A 21157-nucleotide genomic window follows, 5' to 3' on the forward strand; every position below is an offset into this window, starting at 1 on the left:
TCTGCATATTTTCAATAAAAAATTAAAAGGTAGAAATCTATGAAGTATACTGGTCTCTAAAGTAAGCGCTCCATTGCTATTTGGAGAAAGCATTATTTTACTTAAGTTTTTACTATTTTACTGTTCAAATAACTCAATGTTATTTTCAGTAACGACCAAAATATCTCTGAGACAAGGGCAGAGAACAAGAACACAAAGCTGAACTCCTAAAGACATCAGTACTGCTACAGGAGCCTGCCCATGTGTTTGCTTCTTAGTCTGGAGAGTGCTCAAATGCTTCCAGTTCACTAGATTAAAAGGGCCATCACTGCAGTGCTTAGACTACATGTCTCAAAGTGTTATGTTCTTTATAGAAAGCAAGAGAATATACTTAAAAGAGCTCAAATAGTAAAACTTGAAGCAAAGTAGAAAATTTGCTTCCTTTTTCTTACTAACATAGAAAAGATCTACAATGATTATCTGTTTATATGTGTTCTGGAGTAAGCTGGGAACAAAACGTCATTGCACCTATGAGGAGAGGTGATGCTGACTTCCACAATGGTCATGAGTCAGATCGCTGAAAAGTCAACTCTGTGTCCACATGTACCTTTGAAACACTTAGACTTCTCATGCTCAAGAGTGTGCTTTGCCTTTAAAAAGTCATACTATGTGTCAGGGTGAAATGATGCCCTACAATGCTGCTGTTAGGTAGAAACATGCTTGATAATGAGCCGCAAAAGCACAGTCACATGCACATGGTTTCAATGGAAGATTTGTACAACATAAATATTTGTAAACAACTTAATACTTTTAATACATTAAAATGAAGAGGAACAAGTTAAATTTAATATATACTCAAAAACTTTGTGTCCCACATATAAACTATAAATAACAACAGCAACATGTATAGTTGAAATAGCCTGTATAGTTGAATAGATTTTAACTTGAACCTATATGATCTACTCAAAGTTTAAAACAACAGTAAACAGCACAGGCTTGCAACAAGACTAAAAGCAAGAATATATATGAAAAAATGACAAAATCTTTGCCGTATGCTTCTATAGCTGTAATACCTAATATCGGGGCAGGTTTGGTACTAGATGCATTCTCCATGGCAATATTGGTAGCTCTTTCAATTCTGTCCTAAATATCTATGTTGGTTTGAATAGAAACCTTCCACCTTTTTTTTTTAAATGTATGTATGTACACTGTAGCTGTCTTCAGACACACCAGAAGAGGGCATCAGATCTCATTACAGATGGTCGTGAGCCACCATGTGATTGCTGGGAATTGAACTCAGGACCCCTGGAAGAAGTCAGTGCTCTTAACCACTGAGCTATCTCTCCAGCCCCGAAACATTCCATCTTAATTAAGACCCAGAATGTAGCAAAATAACATGACCTGCAGGTTAATTCAACAGATCTCTGTTAAGTGGGTCTAAAAAGTAGAAGATAAGACAAATGCAAATTATGTGTGGTTAACTGCCACAGCTGAGCAGAATCAAATCCAAAAATGTTTAGCAACAGCAGATTAAGAACTAGATCACAGGAACAAGGTCATGAGGGCTCTGGGTCCTTTTTCTTTCTATTTTAAGGATGAAACAGTTTTGTAATGCTGTCATTCCAGATGTTCAAATAGGAGCTTGGAATTATTCAGATTCTGGAGAGACAGACAGTCTCATACTTTTACTGTCAGCTTCCCACTAGCAAGTCTAAATGAGAACATGATACAAACAGGGAATGTGTTGAACAGAGTGAATTTATTCTGTCCATGACATGGACACAACACATGACAAGTGACTGTACTGGATCTCTTACTCCTAGGTTTAGACAACTGCAGATTCTGAGGTTGAGTTGTGCACCACGTCTGCTACCCTCAACACATTAAAACTTTACACAGGTAGTGTCTCAGTGAGCTGTAAGTGGTGGAACTGCAGCGGCAAGGTGAAGAGAATCTAGATGTCTGCGTGCTGAAGCCCCAGAAGGAGCAGGGAAAGAGCCATGAGAGACTAAGGGCCTGGCTTACCTCTGGTGTTCCAAGAGCATGTTCTCCAGCTAGCAGCAACATGCTCAGGCCGCCCATCTGAGTAGGATCTAAAGATCAAAAGCAAATAACCAACTTAGAAGCATGAAGCACATATAACCATAAAGAGTGACAATGATTATTCATAAAGGCAGAAATCCATACTACCCACATATAAATTTAATGGAAAAAGTTCAAACTTCTTTCTTTATATAACCTGATACACGTGCGCTTCATGCACATGCTTTAAGGAGCTTTTTTTCTTTTCTATATTTTGCTTTTTCTGAAACAGTGTCTCACTATAAAGCACAGGCTGTCCTGTCCTGGTATTCATGATCTCCCTGCCTTAGCCTTGTAAGTGCAGGAATAATAAGTACGAACCACACACAGGCCTTGTAAATCTCTTAAATCCTACTGTTGTAGTACCATTCCAGCACAACACATTTCCCTATTACTGCAGCTGTGGAGTGAATCATCTTCCAAACCTAAGGCTCCTTTCCAAGACTGGGGTGTTTAGATAAGATTTTTTTTTTAAAATGAAGTATACTCATGCTTGTCTGCTGAGAAGTTAATCGCAAGTTATTATTTCACCCTGTGAAATCAGGTCTGGTCAAAAGAATAGGGTATCATGGAGTACAGAGCAGAGAAATTTCAAACTGGCCTCCAAATTCAAATGGGCCTTTTGAAAATAATCTCTTTAAACCTTTTAAAGTACTAGGGAGGGGAAGTGGGGAAAGGAGATGGCATCTGAAATGTAAATAATATATCCAATAAAAATGTACAAATCAAAAAAAAAAGAAAAAACTTTCAAAGTAAATTTAAAATAACAGGTATGTTTTAGATATTATAAATTTTCAAAGTACTTAGACTCCTATTAAAACAACTCCGAGATTTAAAACTAATATTTTTTGATTAGCCAGTTCTTTGCTTTAATTCTTTGAACAGTCAATGGGTAAAGAGAGACAAAATAAAGCAGTAAGGTAGTAGAGCTCTGCTCCAGGTGACATTTTCATCAGAATCCTTTATTCTTTAAAGCTGTTTCAAATGTTAACTTGTAAAGCTTCAATGAAAGCACACATGTAAAAGTACCTGTGTGTCTCTGATGCACACAAGTCTCAAGACATGCATTTTATCTTTAGAATGAGGATATCATAAGATAGCCTGGAGACATTTCTCTGTTTCGTCTCCTGACTAAATGTATGCCCTGAGGTAGAGCTTTCTTCACAGGTTGCCTTGAGAACTCATGAAGCAACTTTAATTATATTGTGTGTGTGTGTGTGTGTGTGTGTGTGTGTGTGTGTGTGTGTGTGTATATATATATATATATATATATATATATATATATATATATATAATTGAGAAAAGGTTCTGAGGTAGACAAACACACTACAGGAGGAAAACAAGGAGGCAGAGGGGGAGAAAAAAATAAAAGAGATAAAAAATAGAAGGCTATGAGATAATCAAAGGGAAAATATGTCACCAAATAATCCTGAATTTAAAAAGCCCAACACTGTCCAATGCAGGAAGACATACATGTAGAACACAAATACTGGCTAATCCAGTAAAACAAAGCTCTGCTATGCTCTTAACAGACTACTTTCAATTAAAACCATTGAGAACTACTGTGCCTGATAAAACATAGACTTGTTTATTTAAAAGTAAAAGTCAAGGAGAAATGAATCTAGCAGAAACAAGGGTGCTTGAGAGTGAAGCACTCTTGCAGCTGTCATCCTGGAAGCTAGGGCTGGGTGATAGCATTCAAAAACACAAATGTGCAAGTCAAATTACAAAGTAAAACAGGAATACAATTACATGATAATTCAAGTTATAAACCAAATGTGACTGTGTAAGAAGTTTGTTATTCATCCTAAAGACTAAGCCAAGAAATTATCATTTTTCTATCACTTATATAGTGCTATTTAGAACTATCAAGAATACATTCACATAAATAGCACGCTGTGCCTTTATTGAAAAGGTGGTTAGTATATCAAATTCTATGTATTTTTCCTTCCTTGGAAATCACATATTTGACAAAGTTGGATTACTGTAAGTTATAAAATGTGGTGTGTCAATGACTAGAGAGCAAATAAACAAGAATTTTTAAAAAATAGATTCTGTATTAAAATGGCTTTTACAATTCCCTTTGTATTTGCTATGTTCAGAGATTTAAACACCAGTTTTTAATCATAGGTAATTTAATTTACTTTCATCTTGTTGAAAAGGGATATAACTTGAAATATCAAAGCAGTAATACTATACACAAACGAAGAGTTAGCTCTGGTCACAATGTTACAACACGTGACACAGGCCATTATTATTGGCCATTATTAATGCCACCAAGGTGGTTTTTTCTTTCCTATATATTATGTCACAGAATAATGTTTTTAAAAAGCTGACCTATATATTTCTAGTTCTACTTTGTAGCTAAAAGGCAGATAATGTCAGAAACATCGTTACCAAAAGACTTATTTACATACTTCCCATAATTTACATGCAATTATTGTTTGGTTTGTGACAAACAACTGCATTAAAAAAAAAACCCTCAAAACAAAATAACAACGACAAAAATCTCTGTACACACTAACCTAGAGTTAGAATTGAGAGAATATTAACATGCTAAATGACAAAGCGATTCAGTTTAGATGTCAGTAGTCTAGACATCCTCTCTTGGTCTTAGACTATGCTTCTTACATCACAATAAGGAAAGTCCAGAGAGTTCACAAGGACTAGCATCAAATGAGCTGAAGCTAAAACTGTACACGTGACAGCTAAGGCAGGAGCAGATCTGCTTTGGTTCCTCAGGAACAGACATTGGGAGCTGTTCTGAAATTACACTACAGACACTGCACTCGACCTGAAGACTTTTGTTTCCCAAGAATGTTGCCATGTGTCAAGTTTCATTTTTCTGGCATTCATACAATATTACACATACTTTTCATATGAGCCCAAACTTAACTACTGACCTACTGACCACTTAAAAGAATTCACAGTATGGCTTAACTGCATCCCTACCTACCTTTCTATATTATAGTTTAGGACTTTGAAAAGCATGGTAACATGGTGTAGGAACTCTGGCTCAGCATGAGCTCCCCAGATTTTACCTTATTCAACCTCCCAATTTCTTCCTGGCAAAAATCCTTTCAATCACAGTGAAGAGGGAAGATCCAGGCATTTGGGGGCGGGGGGGGGGCAGGAAAGTATGTAAATGTCTCATTTCACCGTCTTAAATGCATTAGCATTCCTTGCCACCCGAAGAGTAATATAGCAAATGGCACCCTCTAGAATTTTACGTTTGCTCAGAGCTGACATTAATGGGGAAGGAAAGTGGGGTAGGGTGGGGGTTTAAGACACATTCATTGATTTATTCTCAGATTTGGATGGATTTCTTCACATGCTTGCCCTTGGTGTATCAGATACTCAGGTAATCCTACATAATTGTGGCTTTTTCAATACTCATAACTCCAGTGCTTACTCTGCTTAATACTGGGCCAAGGGTTGAGTGAGAGGAGAGAATCTATTTTGTTAATACAAAATTCCCTAAGGTCCTGACAAGCCCCAAATTATTGTTGCCATTTCCACACTGTCACTGGCAGGAACTTACAGCATTTACTACTTCACCACATCTCCTTCTTCAGTTACATGTACACTCCTTGTATATCATACCCTAAAACCTCATATATATATTTGCAAAGTGCTACAAGACAGGTAAAAAAAAATTGGTCTCCTCAAATTTGTATAATTTGTTTAAAAATGCTCAATGTGTTGTTTTGTTCTTTAAAAACAAATTGTGTAAACTCACCTGCCATTCCAAAGTTAAGCTGAGGAACTTCTTCTGTCTTTGCCTTTTTGGGGGTTGGCAAGTCTCTTGAAGAGTCAGATGAAAAGGCCCAAAGTTTCTTCCGTGGATTGACAGTGGGTGTTGGCGACTTCACAGGCTTGTTTGTGGTAGGGCACCATCTGTAGCCAGGATTTGCTTTCATAAATGCATCTTTATACTATAAACAAATGAGCAGCAGGTTTAATTAACATCCATACTAAGAAATTCAACAGCATTCACCCTTTCCCTCATTCAGAAAATGGTTGAGAAAAAAAACCACATTCCATGACTTCAGTGCTTTTCTTAAAGATGACAGAACCAAGCACAGAGAACCAGAAACAAGGCAGAGTTATCTAACTTGTGGGATGACAATACAAAACCACACACTTTGGATACTCTATTCTTTTTGTTATTCTTAACAAGTTGCCTGACTTTGAAGGATTTTTGTATTAGACAAAAAGGGGGGAAAGGATCTGAGGAAGGAAAGAGCAGGGCTAAAACTCTGGCCCTTCCACACCAGGGAACAGCCACTAAGCATAGAGGAGAGCAGTGCTGTCTGTGGGCATAACAGACAGCACAGTACCAGCTATGCTTGGAGTTACTGTTTACAGTGTGCACAGCACCTGTTTCTTCTCTTAAAGCATTAAAATTTATGTGTATGACGGGGTGGGGTGGTGCGTGTATGTGTGCATGGATGTGTGTGTGTGGGGGTGTGTGTATTAAACTTAAATTTTTTGCATGTAGGTATTTGTCTGCATGTATGTTTGTGTTCTATTTGCATGTCTGGTACCAAGTCAGAAGAGGGCCCTGAATGCCCTGAAACTGAAGCTACAGATGCCATGAGCTTCCATAAGGATGCTGTGAGCTTCCGTATGGATGCTGGGAATTGAACCCCTGTTCTGTGAAAGAACAGCCATTGCTCTTAACCACCCACCAAGCCATCTCTCCAACCCCTAGCACTTATTTCAAAGGACACCTCAGTACATACTTGGGATTGTGGGTTAACGCTAGGACCAGCGACCAGATTCCACCCACTGGTTGACTTAATCTGCTAAGAATAGTTTTATAAAATTAAATCTTGGTCTCAGGGTTCTTGTAAGGCAAATGTAGTCAAAGTAAAATTCTCAAGTATGAGATAAAGGAACCAAGATCAAGAAGAAAGGGAGAAAGGCAGGCAAGCTGACCAACATTTTGGTTATTTTTAGACACAGGGCAAAGTAGAAGAAAGAACAGTGAATATAGTCTGATGAGCTAGGATCAAGATGTGCCTTTGCTTAACTACCCTTGGGCACTAATTCTAACCCCTCCATCTATAACATGTAACATACATGTCAATAGTTCTTAATGAACACAAAGAATGCCACATATGAACAAGCCCTGAGGTGACATGTAGCAATAAATATATCACAAGTTTTATGTCTTATTTGCAAGTTTCACTCTTCACTGACATTTTTCATCATTTTTTTTTCTTGTGGCTTCCTCTTTTATCCCTTCTCCTAGCTCCACTAACTCTTTCCAGATATCCATTATACACTCTCCGAGCTACACTGTTAAACAAACAAACAAACAAACAAACAAAAAGAAAATGTATTATGTCCTATGTATTCTTCAACTATTGGATTACTTTATTAACATTTATTAACATATTGTTATGAGACAATTTGATTGTATAGTCTGGTTTTGAATTCACAATTCTCTGTTTAAGTCTAAGAGCTAGGCAACCATTCCCATTACCAGCTAACAGAATTCTTTCACTCTCACAGGCTAGTCTTTTAAAATGGTAATGATGTTCAATATAAGCTCTAAATATCTTTTAGCCAAGGAGTAAAAGATATCCATATAAGATAAGGCATAAGGTTTCACTATAATTTATATTAATAAGTGCTATAATGTAGGTAAGAATGCAGTATTAATAGACAATGAATGGCATTTATGCCCATGCTATCTTAAACGCACTTTCTGGCACTGTTTTATATATAAGATAAATTTACCTGATACACAGGTGTGTGTGTGTGTGTGTGAAATTAAAGGCCACTGAAATCTAGAAATATTTTTCTTTTTTAATAAAAAAAGATTAATTTTATTTGAATTATGTGCAAATGTGTCTAGATCCAAATACTGCCCTTAAAGGCCACAGGCATGAAGACGCTGTAGTTACAGACAGTTGTAAGCAGCTCAACATGATGAATATTAGGAACTGAACTCTGGTTGTCCACTAGAAAACAGGAGGCATTCTCTAAGTGTCTAGTTTTATTCTTAAGAATAGATAGGTGAAATGAGACACAAGGCCAGAGCCAAACGAATTTACAACAGTATAGCAGAATGAATTTGGAAGCATCAAGGTTAGTGCATTCTTGTGAATTGGGAATTTACGTATTAAGCTGTGGCCGACAAATACCCTTGACTGTTGTCTAACGGGTCGACAGTGATAAACGGCAGGCAGGGGTGAAAAGCAAGCAGCAGACATATGCATCGTGGTCATGCTTCAATAGCAGGCACAGGGAGGAGGTGTGTTCGATTATCAGTCATCTCAAGTGACCAAAGTCTTTCACACAAATGTATTCATAAATTTATAACAAATAAAATGATCTCTTTTTTGGTAGTTAAAATTTTCTAAGCAGAAAGTCCCAGCTTTGAAGAAGGCTGGATATCATTAGGACTTGAATGTCTTGCTTCTTGAGAGGGCCCTTCTTTTCATATTTAATTTTTGGATAATTTCTTCACTAGTAACATATTGCTATGAGTCCCTTAGTGATCTGTTTCAGTGAAAATCAAGTGTAATGGAACTTATACTGTCATCCTGATCAATGAATCATCCATTAATGATATTAATGAAAGCCAGCCTACACTAATTGATGATAACATAAGGCTCCAGCAATCACCCATATGGTTTCTTACTCTCCTCTCTGTACTGTGCACCATCACTGAAGAGCCGGTGAGCACTGACCAGAAGACAGACTCTTCTTAGACATTAGAGACAGAAAGCATGAATCAAGGCAGAGTCCCTCCTTTCATATTGCTCACAAGCCACAATTAACTACACAAACATTTGTCTACACATAATCTACAGTCCCTGCTCTGACCCGAGAATGAACACTGGTTTTGCAGTGGGTCTATAATACAGCAAGTTTCCTCTGAGTAGATAACAAGTGTGCAATAGAGAAAGGCCTGGCACATGAGGGATGTTTTAGAAAATGGTTACTCACAATTTACTATGAGGGACAATACTCTGTAATTTTATCATAACATGAATCATGTAGATTCTTAATCTCAATGTAAATGTTCAATATTCATGTATAACTTTTTTATTTTTTAAGCTTTTGTTTGCTGCTGAAGATTGAAACCAGAGCCTCAGATATGCTAGGTAGGCATTTTACCATTGAAATAAAACAGTAGAACCTAGTCCCACTGACTAGAGGAGCTTAACATGTGAATGGCTGAGAGCAATAACACGCAAATTCATATAAAAAACATTAAGCCAACACAAGCTATGGGCAGCAAGAAAGGTCAGTGGCAAGAGCAGCGTCAGAGTATAAAGAGGCCTATATGTCCTTGGACCTTGGTAGCTCCTCAGTCATTTGATCTGCTTCAGCTATAAGAGACAACAGAAAGGCTTAATCATTTGTTATGACAAGGTTACCAGGAAAGAAATTACAGTGGAGGCAGGGGAAGAAGTAATGCTGGAAGACTTGGTATACAGTCTGCAGCAAAGAGCTAAGTGTAATAACTACCACGCAGGTCAACCGTGTGGACAAAACCCATCATTACAGGAATGGAAGGACTCAAGAGATGGTCCCCATCCATACAGACATCCAGGGCCATGCTGCTCAAGCCGGAGGTGAATGGAAAGCTCACTGATCCTCCAAGAACATCAATCACAGATTATCGATCTTAAGATTCTGACGAAAAACTCTCAAAGATAAAAAGATTTTTGCTAAAATTTCATAAAAATCAAAATTCACCCTGTGGCCCTCAACTTCCTTTCCTGCAAATTTCCAGCTGATTAAATACTCTAACTTCAATTTGCTTTACAAACGGTTTCTTCCTCTTGGAAGCATTCAGTAATGCTGACTCTCTTGTTTTAGCCCTAACCACTATTGTATTTTGTTAGCAAAAATAAAAAAGCAGCAATATAATTGCTGCTTCTTTTGTTATTCAGTACTGTCACTAAATGCATACCCTCTGTCACAGTATTTTACTTCCTTTATATCTGAAAATGACATTATTATATAACAAAAGACAATAATCTATTCTGTTAATGCTTTAAAATGAGGTCTCAAACAATAAATGCTTTTCAGATCATTACATAAGTGGAAAGTTGAACTACAATGTACTTTAATATTAATGAAAGGTTTTCTCCATTTATTTAATTTTAATTGAGTGTGGGGTGCTATCTCAGTGTCCATTAGTGTTTCTAGTTATTAATATAGCCTAGATCTACATAGAGTGAAAAAATGGCAACCCAGTACAATTCTAGAAAAAGACATTCTACCATACCAGTAAAGAGATTGTGGAGAAAATTATCTAAAGTTTTATAAAAGAGCTCTAACACATGTTCTGTCTTATAATCATATCCACTATGGGGAACTGAAGAAACTCTTGCCATAGTTCTGTTAGAACTTTCTTTTTCCCCATCAGCAGGCAGAAGTGCTTTTATGTGCACACTTTTATGTGCACATACACACATACATAAATGTAATAAAAAATTAACCTTGTTACGTTAATGATGGAGGTTTGGGTAAGGGAAAAAAAGACTTAGTGAATATCCATTCTGAAAATGCACTGAGAAGTTTGATGTATAACTCATATGTCCACTATTCTTTTTATGAAATGCTTATATTTTCTCAAAAACATTCGTTTTAATAATTTTCTTTAAACTCTTTAAACTTTTTCATTAGGACTTTAAACTTTTTCATTAGGACTTTAAACTTTTTCATTAGGGTATTAGGACTATCTTGTACCTCACTGGTACAAATAGGCATAATTATGCTCTAATTGTATTTTGAGAGAAAAGTTTCCTTTTAACAGGAAGGGTGATGTGTAGGAGGAGCTAAGGTGGGAGGAGTACTGAGAGGAAGAAAAGGAGTAAGAAGAGGAGAAGAAGAAGGAGAGGAGAAGCTAGGTGATGAAAGAGAGATAGAGGGGGGAAACAGGGAAGCAGATGTTTATGTATCTCCACCAGTCAAAGATAGTTGATATATCTAGGTTGGGTAGTGGGTTACACCTCTGATTGAACAATACCAAACTTATAAAGCCTATGATTAACATTTCTTAAAAAAATGTATAAATGCAAAAAGGAAAAGGGGGCATGGGATAGGGGTTTTCTAAGGGGGGGGGGAATGGGGAAACGGGATGGTATCTGAAGTGTAAATGAAAGATCTAATAAAAAAAAATTAATTTTCTTTAAACTCTTTAAACTTTTTCATTACAAAAGAAGCATACATAATTTTTTAACCAGCTTAATATCAATTAATATGATGCAGTAATTCATAAAAAAGGGCAACAAATCTCAGAATAAGCAGTTAATCACAAAATGTAAGAAAAGAGTCAAGGAAATTTCATAAATGGCAGAAAAAGATATACATACATATATACACACATTATACATATATATGTATATATATACATACACACACACACACACACACATATATATATATAGAGAGAGAGAGAGAGAGAGAGGGGGGGTCATATTGCTACTCACTCTTTTAAAGAGATGCATCTTTTAAAATCAGAAGAAGAAAAGTACAAATTACAGTAATGTTTTAGTTAACTACACACCACAATGGTGGTCTCCTAAGATTACACTGCCTTGCACTGTAAAAAAAGGTCTTAGTTGGGTAAATAAACTATGATGTTTGCACAATGACAAAAACAACTAAGGACACATTCTAAGGCTTGTACTCCTGTGGGTAAACAAGACTAGTCTCACTCTAATAAGGCAAGGATACAAATGATAAATAATGTAAAGCATTCATGCAGCGTGCTGAAAGAATGTCCTGGGTTGTGAATGAAAACATTCACAATTGAGGATTCAAAGTTGAAAAGTTACACGTGAAGTAGTTTTCAAAATGACTTGGTCTTGAAGACCAGAGGCTTTCCTTGTGTATGACCTTGTATCACTAGCCACTACCACAAAATCTGGAAGACTGAAACTCCTTAATGAGCATCAGCTGAATGGAGTGACATTCCAATTAAGGCTACAATGTTAACAAAAAGGCTTCAGCACAATTACATGTGCTTTATTGTAACTGTGAACCATTTAGTAAATAAGCTGAAAGAGAGAACCACGAGAGACCAATTGTGTGATAATTTGGGAAGTAGCTGAATCGATTAGACTTTGGAGTATAAATGAGATAATATTTTATATGAGTAACTATAAACAAGGCAAGATGCAATGTGGAACATTCTGGTTTCCACTTGTAGGCTGCAGGGGGCTACCTAAACAGATTTCATTATAGCACCACAATGGCAAATATTGTGAAGCTAATTAAGTAATTAATAAGGGATTTCCTGTGCAAAAATAATAGTTCCTCCTTTAAAAAGTGGCCACCTATTGGGTTTGTAAATTAGCAGTATTTAAGAAAAGGCAAATACTATGTTGGCAATATGCTACATGTAGTCCAAAATCAACCTCAAGTGTTTAATTATAGGAAGCGTATGCTGCTCCCCATGAGGTCTCAGATAATTGTTTACTTTATCATATAAAGTATGGGTATGAAAGGATGTAAACCTATTTAATGAGAAAGGTTTATTGTTAATTACATTATGCTTGTGGAAATCTATGGAAACATTTAAAAATCATGGAGGTTGCTGTAATTGATTTTAAATTTTACAGATACCCAGGATAGTTAAAATTCTATCTTTAACAATTAGTAAATTCCTAAAGCCTTGTGCGATCATCAATTCCACAGCAACACTAGTCATTTACTCTGGATTCAAATTTCCCTGAATGTTTTAAAAGAAAATTTTATGTTGCAGGTTTCCTTATTAAACAACTCAGTAAAACCACAACTGAAGGTATTATTTTTCTTCATACTGAGATGTCTAATAAAAATATCTTGAAATTACATTATTTTATCCCCCACTGGCTCGTTTTCCCCACAGAAGTTAATGGAGTAGCAGGGATTTTTATGAATCGAGTTTTTTGCAAGTTGAAACTCTAAGGAAATAATGGTAGAATTATTCCTTTCAGGCTTAACCACAGTGACACCACTTATTCTTTACTTAGAACTAAGTCCACTCATACTTTATGTACAATGGTCTCATATTAATCCCAGATTACTGTAGAAACAAATCTAATACAGCATTTTTTGAAGATATTTAGTTATTGCTATCATTTGAGAATTCATAAGCCACCTTCTCCTGTGGAAATGTCTCTTACCAAGTACAACTGCTCAAATGTCACACAGCACACCCTGTTTTGTTCATGTGTGGGTTTCATATCTTCATGCTATGTTCTAAGAAGCGAGGCAAAGCCTGTCTTTTACCAATTGTGTTTACTAAAAATTCCAAACATGATGAAACAAGTTAAGAGCTGGAAGGCACACAAACTGTTGTCCAACTTTCTCACTATAGTAATTCTTTATAAAAGCTGGGACCAGAGATTAACACAAATGCACATGCACACATGTTAGTTAGCATCAGAACTTTATCATTCTGTGATCAAGTTAATGTATGTATTCCTGTGAAAATGAAAGAAGATGACACCATTAACAAGGGCTACTGCATATTTGTTGCATAAGTTTTATAAAACTGGTTTCCATGATTACCACCATACCTTGTCCTTGTAACCTACCTCCTTGGCCATGTCTGTATATTTCTGCTTTTCCTTTGGATCAAGAACAGCCCACCAATCAGCTAGTATCTTGGTAGCACCTCGGTTATCAAGCCTTGGGTGTTCCTGTCGGACAAGGGAGCGATGGCGCTTGCAAAATAAAAGAAATGCATTCATTGGTCTCCGGGCTCGCTGCTCTGGTGACTCATCATCTTCAGTCTCACCAACATCTTGCTCTAGGCCATCCGCCTCAAGAAGTTGAACCTACCACCAACCAAAGCAAAAGCCATGTGCTTAACACAGCTCCAACTATTTTGATTTAACAACCAGTTTTAATTTGCAAATTGTATTTTTCTTTCTTAGCTCCATTTAAACATCTAACAAACTGAAAAAGTAATTTAAAAAATCATTAACTACTCTTGGTGGTAACTTATGATGTGTCCTGTTTATTTTCCATGGTAACCTCTGCATATATGTATTACAGCATACATTACATTGTTTTATAATTACTTACTTATTTTCTCTCTCACTAAACAGTGAGCCTTTTGACGAAAAATTCTCTTATTTACCTTTATAACTGCAGAGGCCAACTCATTATCTGGTATTAACATTTAGCCAATTGCTAAGAGTGAACCAAAAATAATTTTGTGGTTTATGAGTCTCAAGATTAATGATATCCACATGAAAATACATGTATATTCACTCTTTCTGCTCATTAAAAAGTAATACCTTATAGCTAATAACATGGGAAGAAATGTTTGCCATGAAAGCAGGCATAATAAAAAAGCAAATACAGAACATTCAATCTTTTGCAGATGCCAGAAGTAGAGCTTCTTACATAAAGTATCAATATAACCTTTTACGTAATTGTTTTAAAGAACTTCACAGTACAATTTTAATCACATAAACATCAGTCTTATCTTCCAAGATGTTATGACAATAAGGATAAATTCCCCTAGGCTTAAACAGTCAACCTTAATTTTGAGTCCTTTCTTTCCTAAGCACTTTGTTGATTACTATTCAAGGTCTTTGAGGACTTCCATCAAGCACCAAGTCTACTCACTGCCCTTCTGAATCTGCAGTTCTCAGGCTTGGTACCAATTTGGCCTATGGTCTAGTCTCTCTCTCTCTCTTGAATCCTCCTTGTAACACTTCCAGCACATTACTGCCAGGTTAAATTGCACAAAGCACATCTGTGATCATGGATCTCAGGAAATATTGTGAATGTAGCACATATAAGACTAAAGTATAATTGTGCAATGTTTCTTAGAAACAACACAATCATGTGCAGAAATCCAGATTAGATAAGTTTGTGTTTTTCATGTCTAGTTCTACAAACAAAACCAAGGCGGCTCAAGGTGGTCATCAGTCTGCATTCCTAGGTAAGGCAGCAGTCCTGATACTTAGGTGTAGACTAGACTCTCCTGAGTCCTTGTTACTAAAGGATTGCTAGGCTCTGAGTTTCTGATTCTGTGGCTCTAAAGCTGCTCCTGACAGGTGCCTGGACAGTACTAGAAGAACCACAGGTAGAGGGTAACTGTGCTCCTTCACACAATATTTACCAGGCAGCAGGAAACACATATTGTAAAATAAATCACTTGCTTATTCAACTTACCAATTTTTAAAAATTAGTATTAGTGTGTGAATGTTTGTATGATGGCGTGGGAGGGAGTGTATATTCTTGCCATAATGTGACAATTCTGTTGAGTTGGTTTTCTAATCAACTTTTATGTGAGTTCCAGGAATTTAACTAAGCTTCAAGGTCTGCGTGGTAAATGCTTTTACCTTCTGAGCCATCTTACCAGCCTCAAGTTACCTATTGTTGAACAATTTTAAGTAAATGTTGCAAATATAACAAATCAACCAACAATTAACTTCAAACACAAACAATAAAGAAAAGCCTTGAAACTATGGCTGACTCAGAAATATATTAGGATTACTGAGAATAAAAGGTACAGGGTTGTTTCCTTCATTATGTATGTAAGCACTAGCAGTAATCTGAGTTTCCAAATGATATTTATTTGGTATTCTGAAGCTAATGAAGCTAAGAGAAATTAGGAATAAATGTAAATTATAGAAATAATCCTATTTGTTTATATTATACAACTCAAACTATATGATGAAAGAATAACTATTTTCAAAGGAGAAAAATACATATAAACAAATGAACTAGAAAGCAATGTGCTAATAAGCACTTGTAAATACAGAAGGACAATGGGGTTCTTCCCGGAAGAGACTTTAAAAGCTGGATTAGAACAGGCTGAATGATCAGTAAAGATGTGTGGAGAAACAGAAACGGGGCTTAGAGCTTCATCCAATCATCAGCACACACCTCTACACAATCAGGAAAAGTGAGAGTAGGGTGTGGGAAGAAGGTGGTAGGATCCTTCGTGGAGAATGTGCTCTGCCACGGTGAAAAGTGGGAATCTGAATCCACACACGAGTTGTTGCTTTGAAATAAACTTTCAGCATTTTATTGTTCTAAGTATGGGTATCAAAAATTCCTAACTACTTTCTAATGTTATAGTTATTTCGTTAAATCAGTCAACTGGAAAGTGAGCAATTACATAAACAAGAAAATAAAGATTAAAAACAGCCAATTTTGTTTTTATTTACCAAGCATCTCTTAAAACGTTATAAGGAATAAATACTGGTACCTAAGGTGGATGCAATGGCGTTATAGTTAAACTTGACAGGATTTAGAATCATCATAGAAACAAAATCTCTGAGCATCTCTGTTAAGGAGTTTTCTAGATTACGTTAAGTGAGATGGGAAGACTGAACTCAGACAAGAACATCTATTGCTCTCTGCACACTATGAACACCACGTGACAGCTGCCTCCTGCCACTGCTGCTATGCTCTCCCTGCTATGATGGACTACATGCCCAGACACTATATTAATACATATTTCCTCATGTTGCTTTTATCAGGTGTTGTGTTGCAGTAACAAGACAAGTCCCTAATACAAATGTAGAACCATGCGTAAGTAGACAGCGTTAGATTTTTATTTTAAAGAAAGAGCTGTGGCTGATACTGCAGATCGTGAATTTTGTGAGTAAATCATAGCAACCAAACCTTGAGAAGCCAATTAAGTTTCCAGGCAAAAGTGAGTGGAAATCAGGAAAAGAGGAAAAGGAATATGATACAAGCACAGAGATAATATTCAAGATAAAATCAAGAGTGCTTGGTATTTAACTGGATTTGAAAATTGAAAAATAATCCCATGAAGGACAGAACAAATACTGATGAGTAATTTGCATGTGAAGTAGTTATTGGTAGCTAGGTGGATACCTGCCAGTGGGATAATGATCTAAAATTCCGAGAGTAAAGATGGGGATAGGGGCTTTTCTAAGAAAGTAAATTGATCTATAATCTTTCACTCAACAACTGTTTACCGGGGACTTGTCATGGGCCAGGCTGTTTTAACAGAGCAGTGTGTACACGATCCTGCCCTTGTTAAGCAGGGAGGTGGCATGACTGGATTTCCAGTCTAAAAGGATTCCTGTGGCCGCTTTGTGCCCAACAAACAATACAAGAGGAAGCATGGAGGAAGGAAGATGAGTGGGAATAAAATAATTTCTTCTAGAAATGGTGGTGCCTTGCACCAAGGTAGTTCAAACGGGATTTTAAAAAGGAGTCAAATAAAGGAAATGATTTGAAAGGTACAGCTGAGAGAATTTGTAGATGGATAGAAAGCTTGAGAAAAATCAAGCAAGGTAAGCGTTAACTGAAAATGTTGTAGTTGTCTCATATAGGGAAGACAGACAAGATTTAGGGGAGAAAAGTAAAAGCTTAGTTTTGAGCACATTCAAACTAACATTCTTAGCATGGATGGATGGATGGATGGATGGATGGATGGATGGATGATAGATAGATAGACAGACAGACAGACAGACAGATGATAGATAGATAGATAGATAGATAGATAGATAGATAGATAGGGTAGGTAGATTAGAGACACAGAGATAGGGAGATAGAAAACGAGATAGAGACAGAGATAGAAATGGAGATACAGTAGAGAGTCTGAAATATGAGTATAGAGTTCAGGATAAAAATCCATGATGGAGACAGAGATTAAAGGCCCAGGCTCAGAGACAGCTACTTTAGTGTGTTGAGACAAAATTTACTAGCCAAAGCTAGCCTCAAACTCACTCCTCTTGACTAAGTCTCCCAAAGTACTGAGGCTTCAGAAGTAAAACTGTTTACAGAGCTTTAAGCATTAATATTTGAGGGTAAAGTAATATACAGGGATGAACTGAAAGAAGGATGGAAGTGAAAGAAGCTATATAAACAGAAGAGAGTGCTGTCATGGAAAGAGGAGACAACGGAAGGACCAAGTCATGAACAAGGCAAATGAATCCGAAAAGTCAAACAAAGCATGCAGTTAGCAATTTCCTAAAACAAGTGTGCCATGATTTGTAACTTCCCTTTCAAAGAAAACTTAAAATTAAATCAGCACTGAACCATGCCTCCCAAATTACTGTCGACATTATGGGAGAAGGCATATGTGGGGATGGGCTCACTCCTCAGAACAAGATGAGTTCTGTTAGAAGTTGTTCAGAGAAAGCTAACTGGATATCAACGGCCTGAAAAATACTGAACACCATATACCTGTATAATCTGTCATGACAAATACATGCCTCTTCTCCCTCCATTCAGTATACTCAAACTCTTACGTTTGCTATGGATCAGGCACCACACTTGATTCTGAGGCAACAGATGACTGGGACAAAAAGGAGAACCCCTCTACTGTCACAGAGCTTCCTTCTCAGATCCGAAAAGCAAACAGAACAAGCACACAGCTAGTCACAGGGTAAACAGCTGTGAGTGTGAGGAAGAAATCCTAGTTTAAATAGTTCAAGGAGTGGTTCTTTACTGAAATAATAGAAAGTCAAGTCCTGGAGCTAACTGTTCATGCATGGAGGTGGAAGGCAGGGGTCCAAGAAGAGAGGAACTTTGAAGACGGTGTGGCCAAAGTCTTCAGGGAGGACAGTACATCCAGACACCACAAATGGCAGAGCAATGCAGATGAAGCACAGTTCTGGAACTGCTTGATGGCAATGCTGCAAGAGGCAACGCTGGGCTGGAAGCAAAGCATGGGGTGCCAGGTAAACACACAAAGCTTTGTGAAGAGCGCCATCTGGATCTCAGTACACAAATTGAGAGCTGACAAAATTGCTAGAGAAGGATTCCTTTTGCTCTAAACTACTAGAAGAATAATAAAAGTTAAATTTAGGAGTTAAGCAGGAACCAAGTTATAGAAACTTTTATTATGTTTTCTAGAAAATGATTAATATCTAAATATACTTGAGGTTTCTACAGTGAATGGAAGGCTTACTTTATCAATATCTTCCTCTTCCTCGTCTTCCTCCTCCTCTTCTGAAAAGTCCAGAAGTTTCTTGGCTAGCAACGGATGCCACTGAAGACACTTCCGTTTTGGTCGTTTTCCGGCCCCTTCTCCTTCTGTTGAATGATCTTTATTTCTATTACTGCCTTTCATTACTGTGACCTGGAAGGAGGGGACAGAAGATGGAGAAAATGTGAATATGAACCAACGTCAGTTTAATTAAAATTACTTGTTTTGCCCAGTTAGCTCTCATTGGATTACAATTTTAATTTCTAAACTATCTATCAGCTCAGACATTTACTGGATTCAGTGAGAATCCTAAGCACATAATCATGCATGTATTTTAATGTGCTAAATTGAGCTTTTAAAAATCACCTTAATAAGTGTACTTCTTTCCACTCGGTAAATTCAAAACTTAAAAACTAAATGAGATATTAGAGGCTTTCCAGTTACATTCACCTGTTCGTGTCTATTCAAGATAGTGTCACCCAGTTCCTGTCACAAGCCTGATTAAAGATGCCTTCTCTGGGAGCAGAGGGACTCCCAGAGGAGCCCGCCACACGTTCTGTCATGGCTGCTATTTCACTATTATATTTCAAGTGAATTTTGCATTCTATACCAAGATAAATGTAATATTAAATAAATGCTTTCTGAGAGTCACTTGATTCTTCTTGGTTTAGGTTTGAAGTAAAATAATACACATTTGACAAATGCAGTTTTCAAACGCTTGGAGCATGAACACATTATGGATCATGAAGCAGATTGAGTCATCATTTATCTATGACAAAACAAAATACATTTCTCCATCTATCTTGCATATACATACATAACCTTATTTTTTAAAGAAAGAGGGGGCATTAAGCCTTTACAAATTTTTAAATGCATAATTGGATAAAATAGCTTAAAAATTAGATTATAAATGTGTTGATATACTTGAGACCCTCCCAATCCCCCCATTATTTTTTAATGACTTGAAAAAAGTTATTCCTGATGATAAAAGCATTGTTATCTCCATAGGTAGTAACAGCATGCCATCATCTCCAAATCAACAAATCCTAGAGTCCAGAGAAACTAAGCACTCTCTTACGTGCTATCACATTTATTATCTGATATATAATTTCTCATTCATTTGAAATAAGATACAGATTGCTATTCATATATGCTCATGTAGAACTCAAAATATTACAGGGAAGTGCTATCAAACATTAAATGAGTCAGGAAGAGATACTGACTGTTAGGAATAAACATGCATCCCTCTCTCACCCAATGAAGATCTACAACGCTTGTAATATGTCATTAAATTTAGAACATCATCTTAAAGCAATCTTGGGTCCATGCACACATAAAACATAAAACACATAAAATCAAGATTCATCCTGTTCTCAGGCCTTGTAAACAACATAACGCATAACAACATATCCATCTTCCTTATTTCTGGATTTTGAGTTATGTTTAGGGTGTCCTCACTTCAAAACCAAAAGCTATCCACTAGGGTTTTCTTTTAAAACCTGTATGACGTCATCTTAGTCACTGAAACACAGAAATAAAGGTAGTAAAGTTAGGGCCTAGTTCACTCATTTACCCTGAAATAGCCAACTGTACCAGTACCAGTACCGCTTCTTAAAGAATCCATATTTCTCCCTACTCCCCAGGAATGCCACTCTTATGCAAACTAAATTTCCATACAGATGTGAGTCTATTCCCTGTATGTTAATCAACACTCCCTCTAACTCAGCGGTTCTCAACCTTCCTAGTGCTGCAATCCTTCAATACAGTTCCTCATGTTGTGACCACCACACCAAACATTATTTTCGTTGCAATTTCATAACAGTAATTTTGCTACTGTTACAATTCATAATTGTAATGTAAATATTTGTGTTTTCCACTGGTCTTAGGAGAGAGGGAAGTGTTCATTCGACTTCCAAAGGGGTTATGACACATAGCTTGATAACTCTGGCTCTAACTGCTTAGCTATCACCTTTGACCAATTTCAATAGCCTAGGGAACTATGTCATTTTAAACCCTTTAAATCTCTATTGTGGGTCCCTTGTTCTGGAGGGTGTCCCACGACGATCCCCGACATTGCTGTCGCTGACCGGTCTCTCCCAGGTGCTGCACCTGTCTCTCTGTGCTGAGCCGGTCCAGACCCAGGCTGGGCCGATAAGGAGCCGGCTAGCTGGCAAGGAGGCAGCTTGGTATCCCAGGCAGGTTCCA

General features: G+C 37.0%; 1 protein-coding gene across 15 annotated transcripts in view; it reads right to left on the reverse strand.

Moving 5' to 3' along the window:
• Positions 1-21157, reverse strand: part of Bbx (BBX high mobility group box domain containing) — a 239008-nt gene that overhangs the window by 65597 nt on the left and 152254 nt on the right. For 11 of the 15 annotated variants that reach the window (XM_034514963.2, XM_034514960.3, XM_034514951.2 and 8 more), the window contains 4 exons: positions 18935-19105; positions 13617-13859; positions 5801-5996; positions 2005-2072 (listed from right to left, as the gene is read on the reverse strand). In XM_034514963.2, the coding sequence (XP_034370854.1) occupies positions 2005-2072; positions 5801-5996; positions 13617-13859; positions 18935-19096 (669 nt within the window). In that variant the 5' untranslated portion in view covers positions 19097-19105. The remainder of the gene's footprint in view (positions 1-2004; positions 2073-5800; positions 5997-13616; positions 13860-18934; positions 19106-21157) is intronic. The other 4 variants (XM_076943008.1, XM_076943009.1, XM_076943011.1 and 1 more) reach the window with 1 other exon arrangement.

The sequence above is a fragment of the Arvicanthis niloticus genome, chromosome 12 (assembly GCF_011762505.2).
Source record: "Arvicanthis niloticus isolate mArvNil1 chromosome 12, mArvNil1.pat.X, whole genome shotgun sequence".
Taxonomy (NCBI): domain Eukaryota; kingdom Metazoa; phylum Chordata; class Mammalia; order Rodentia; family Muridae; genus Arvicanthis; species Arvicanthis niloticus.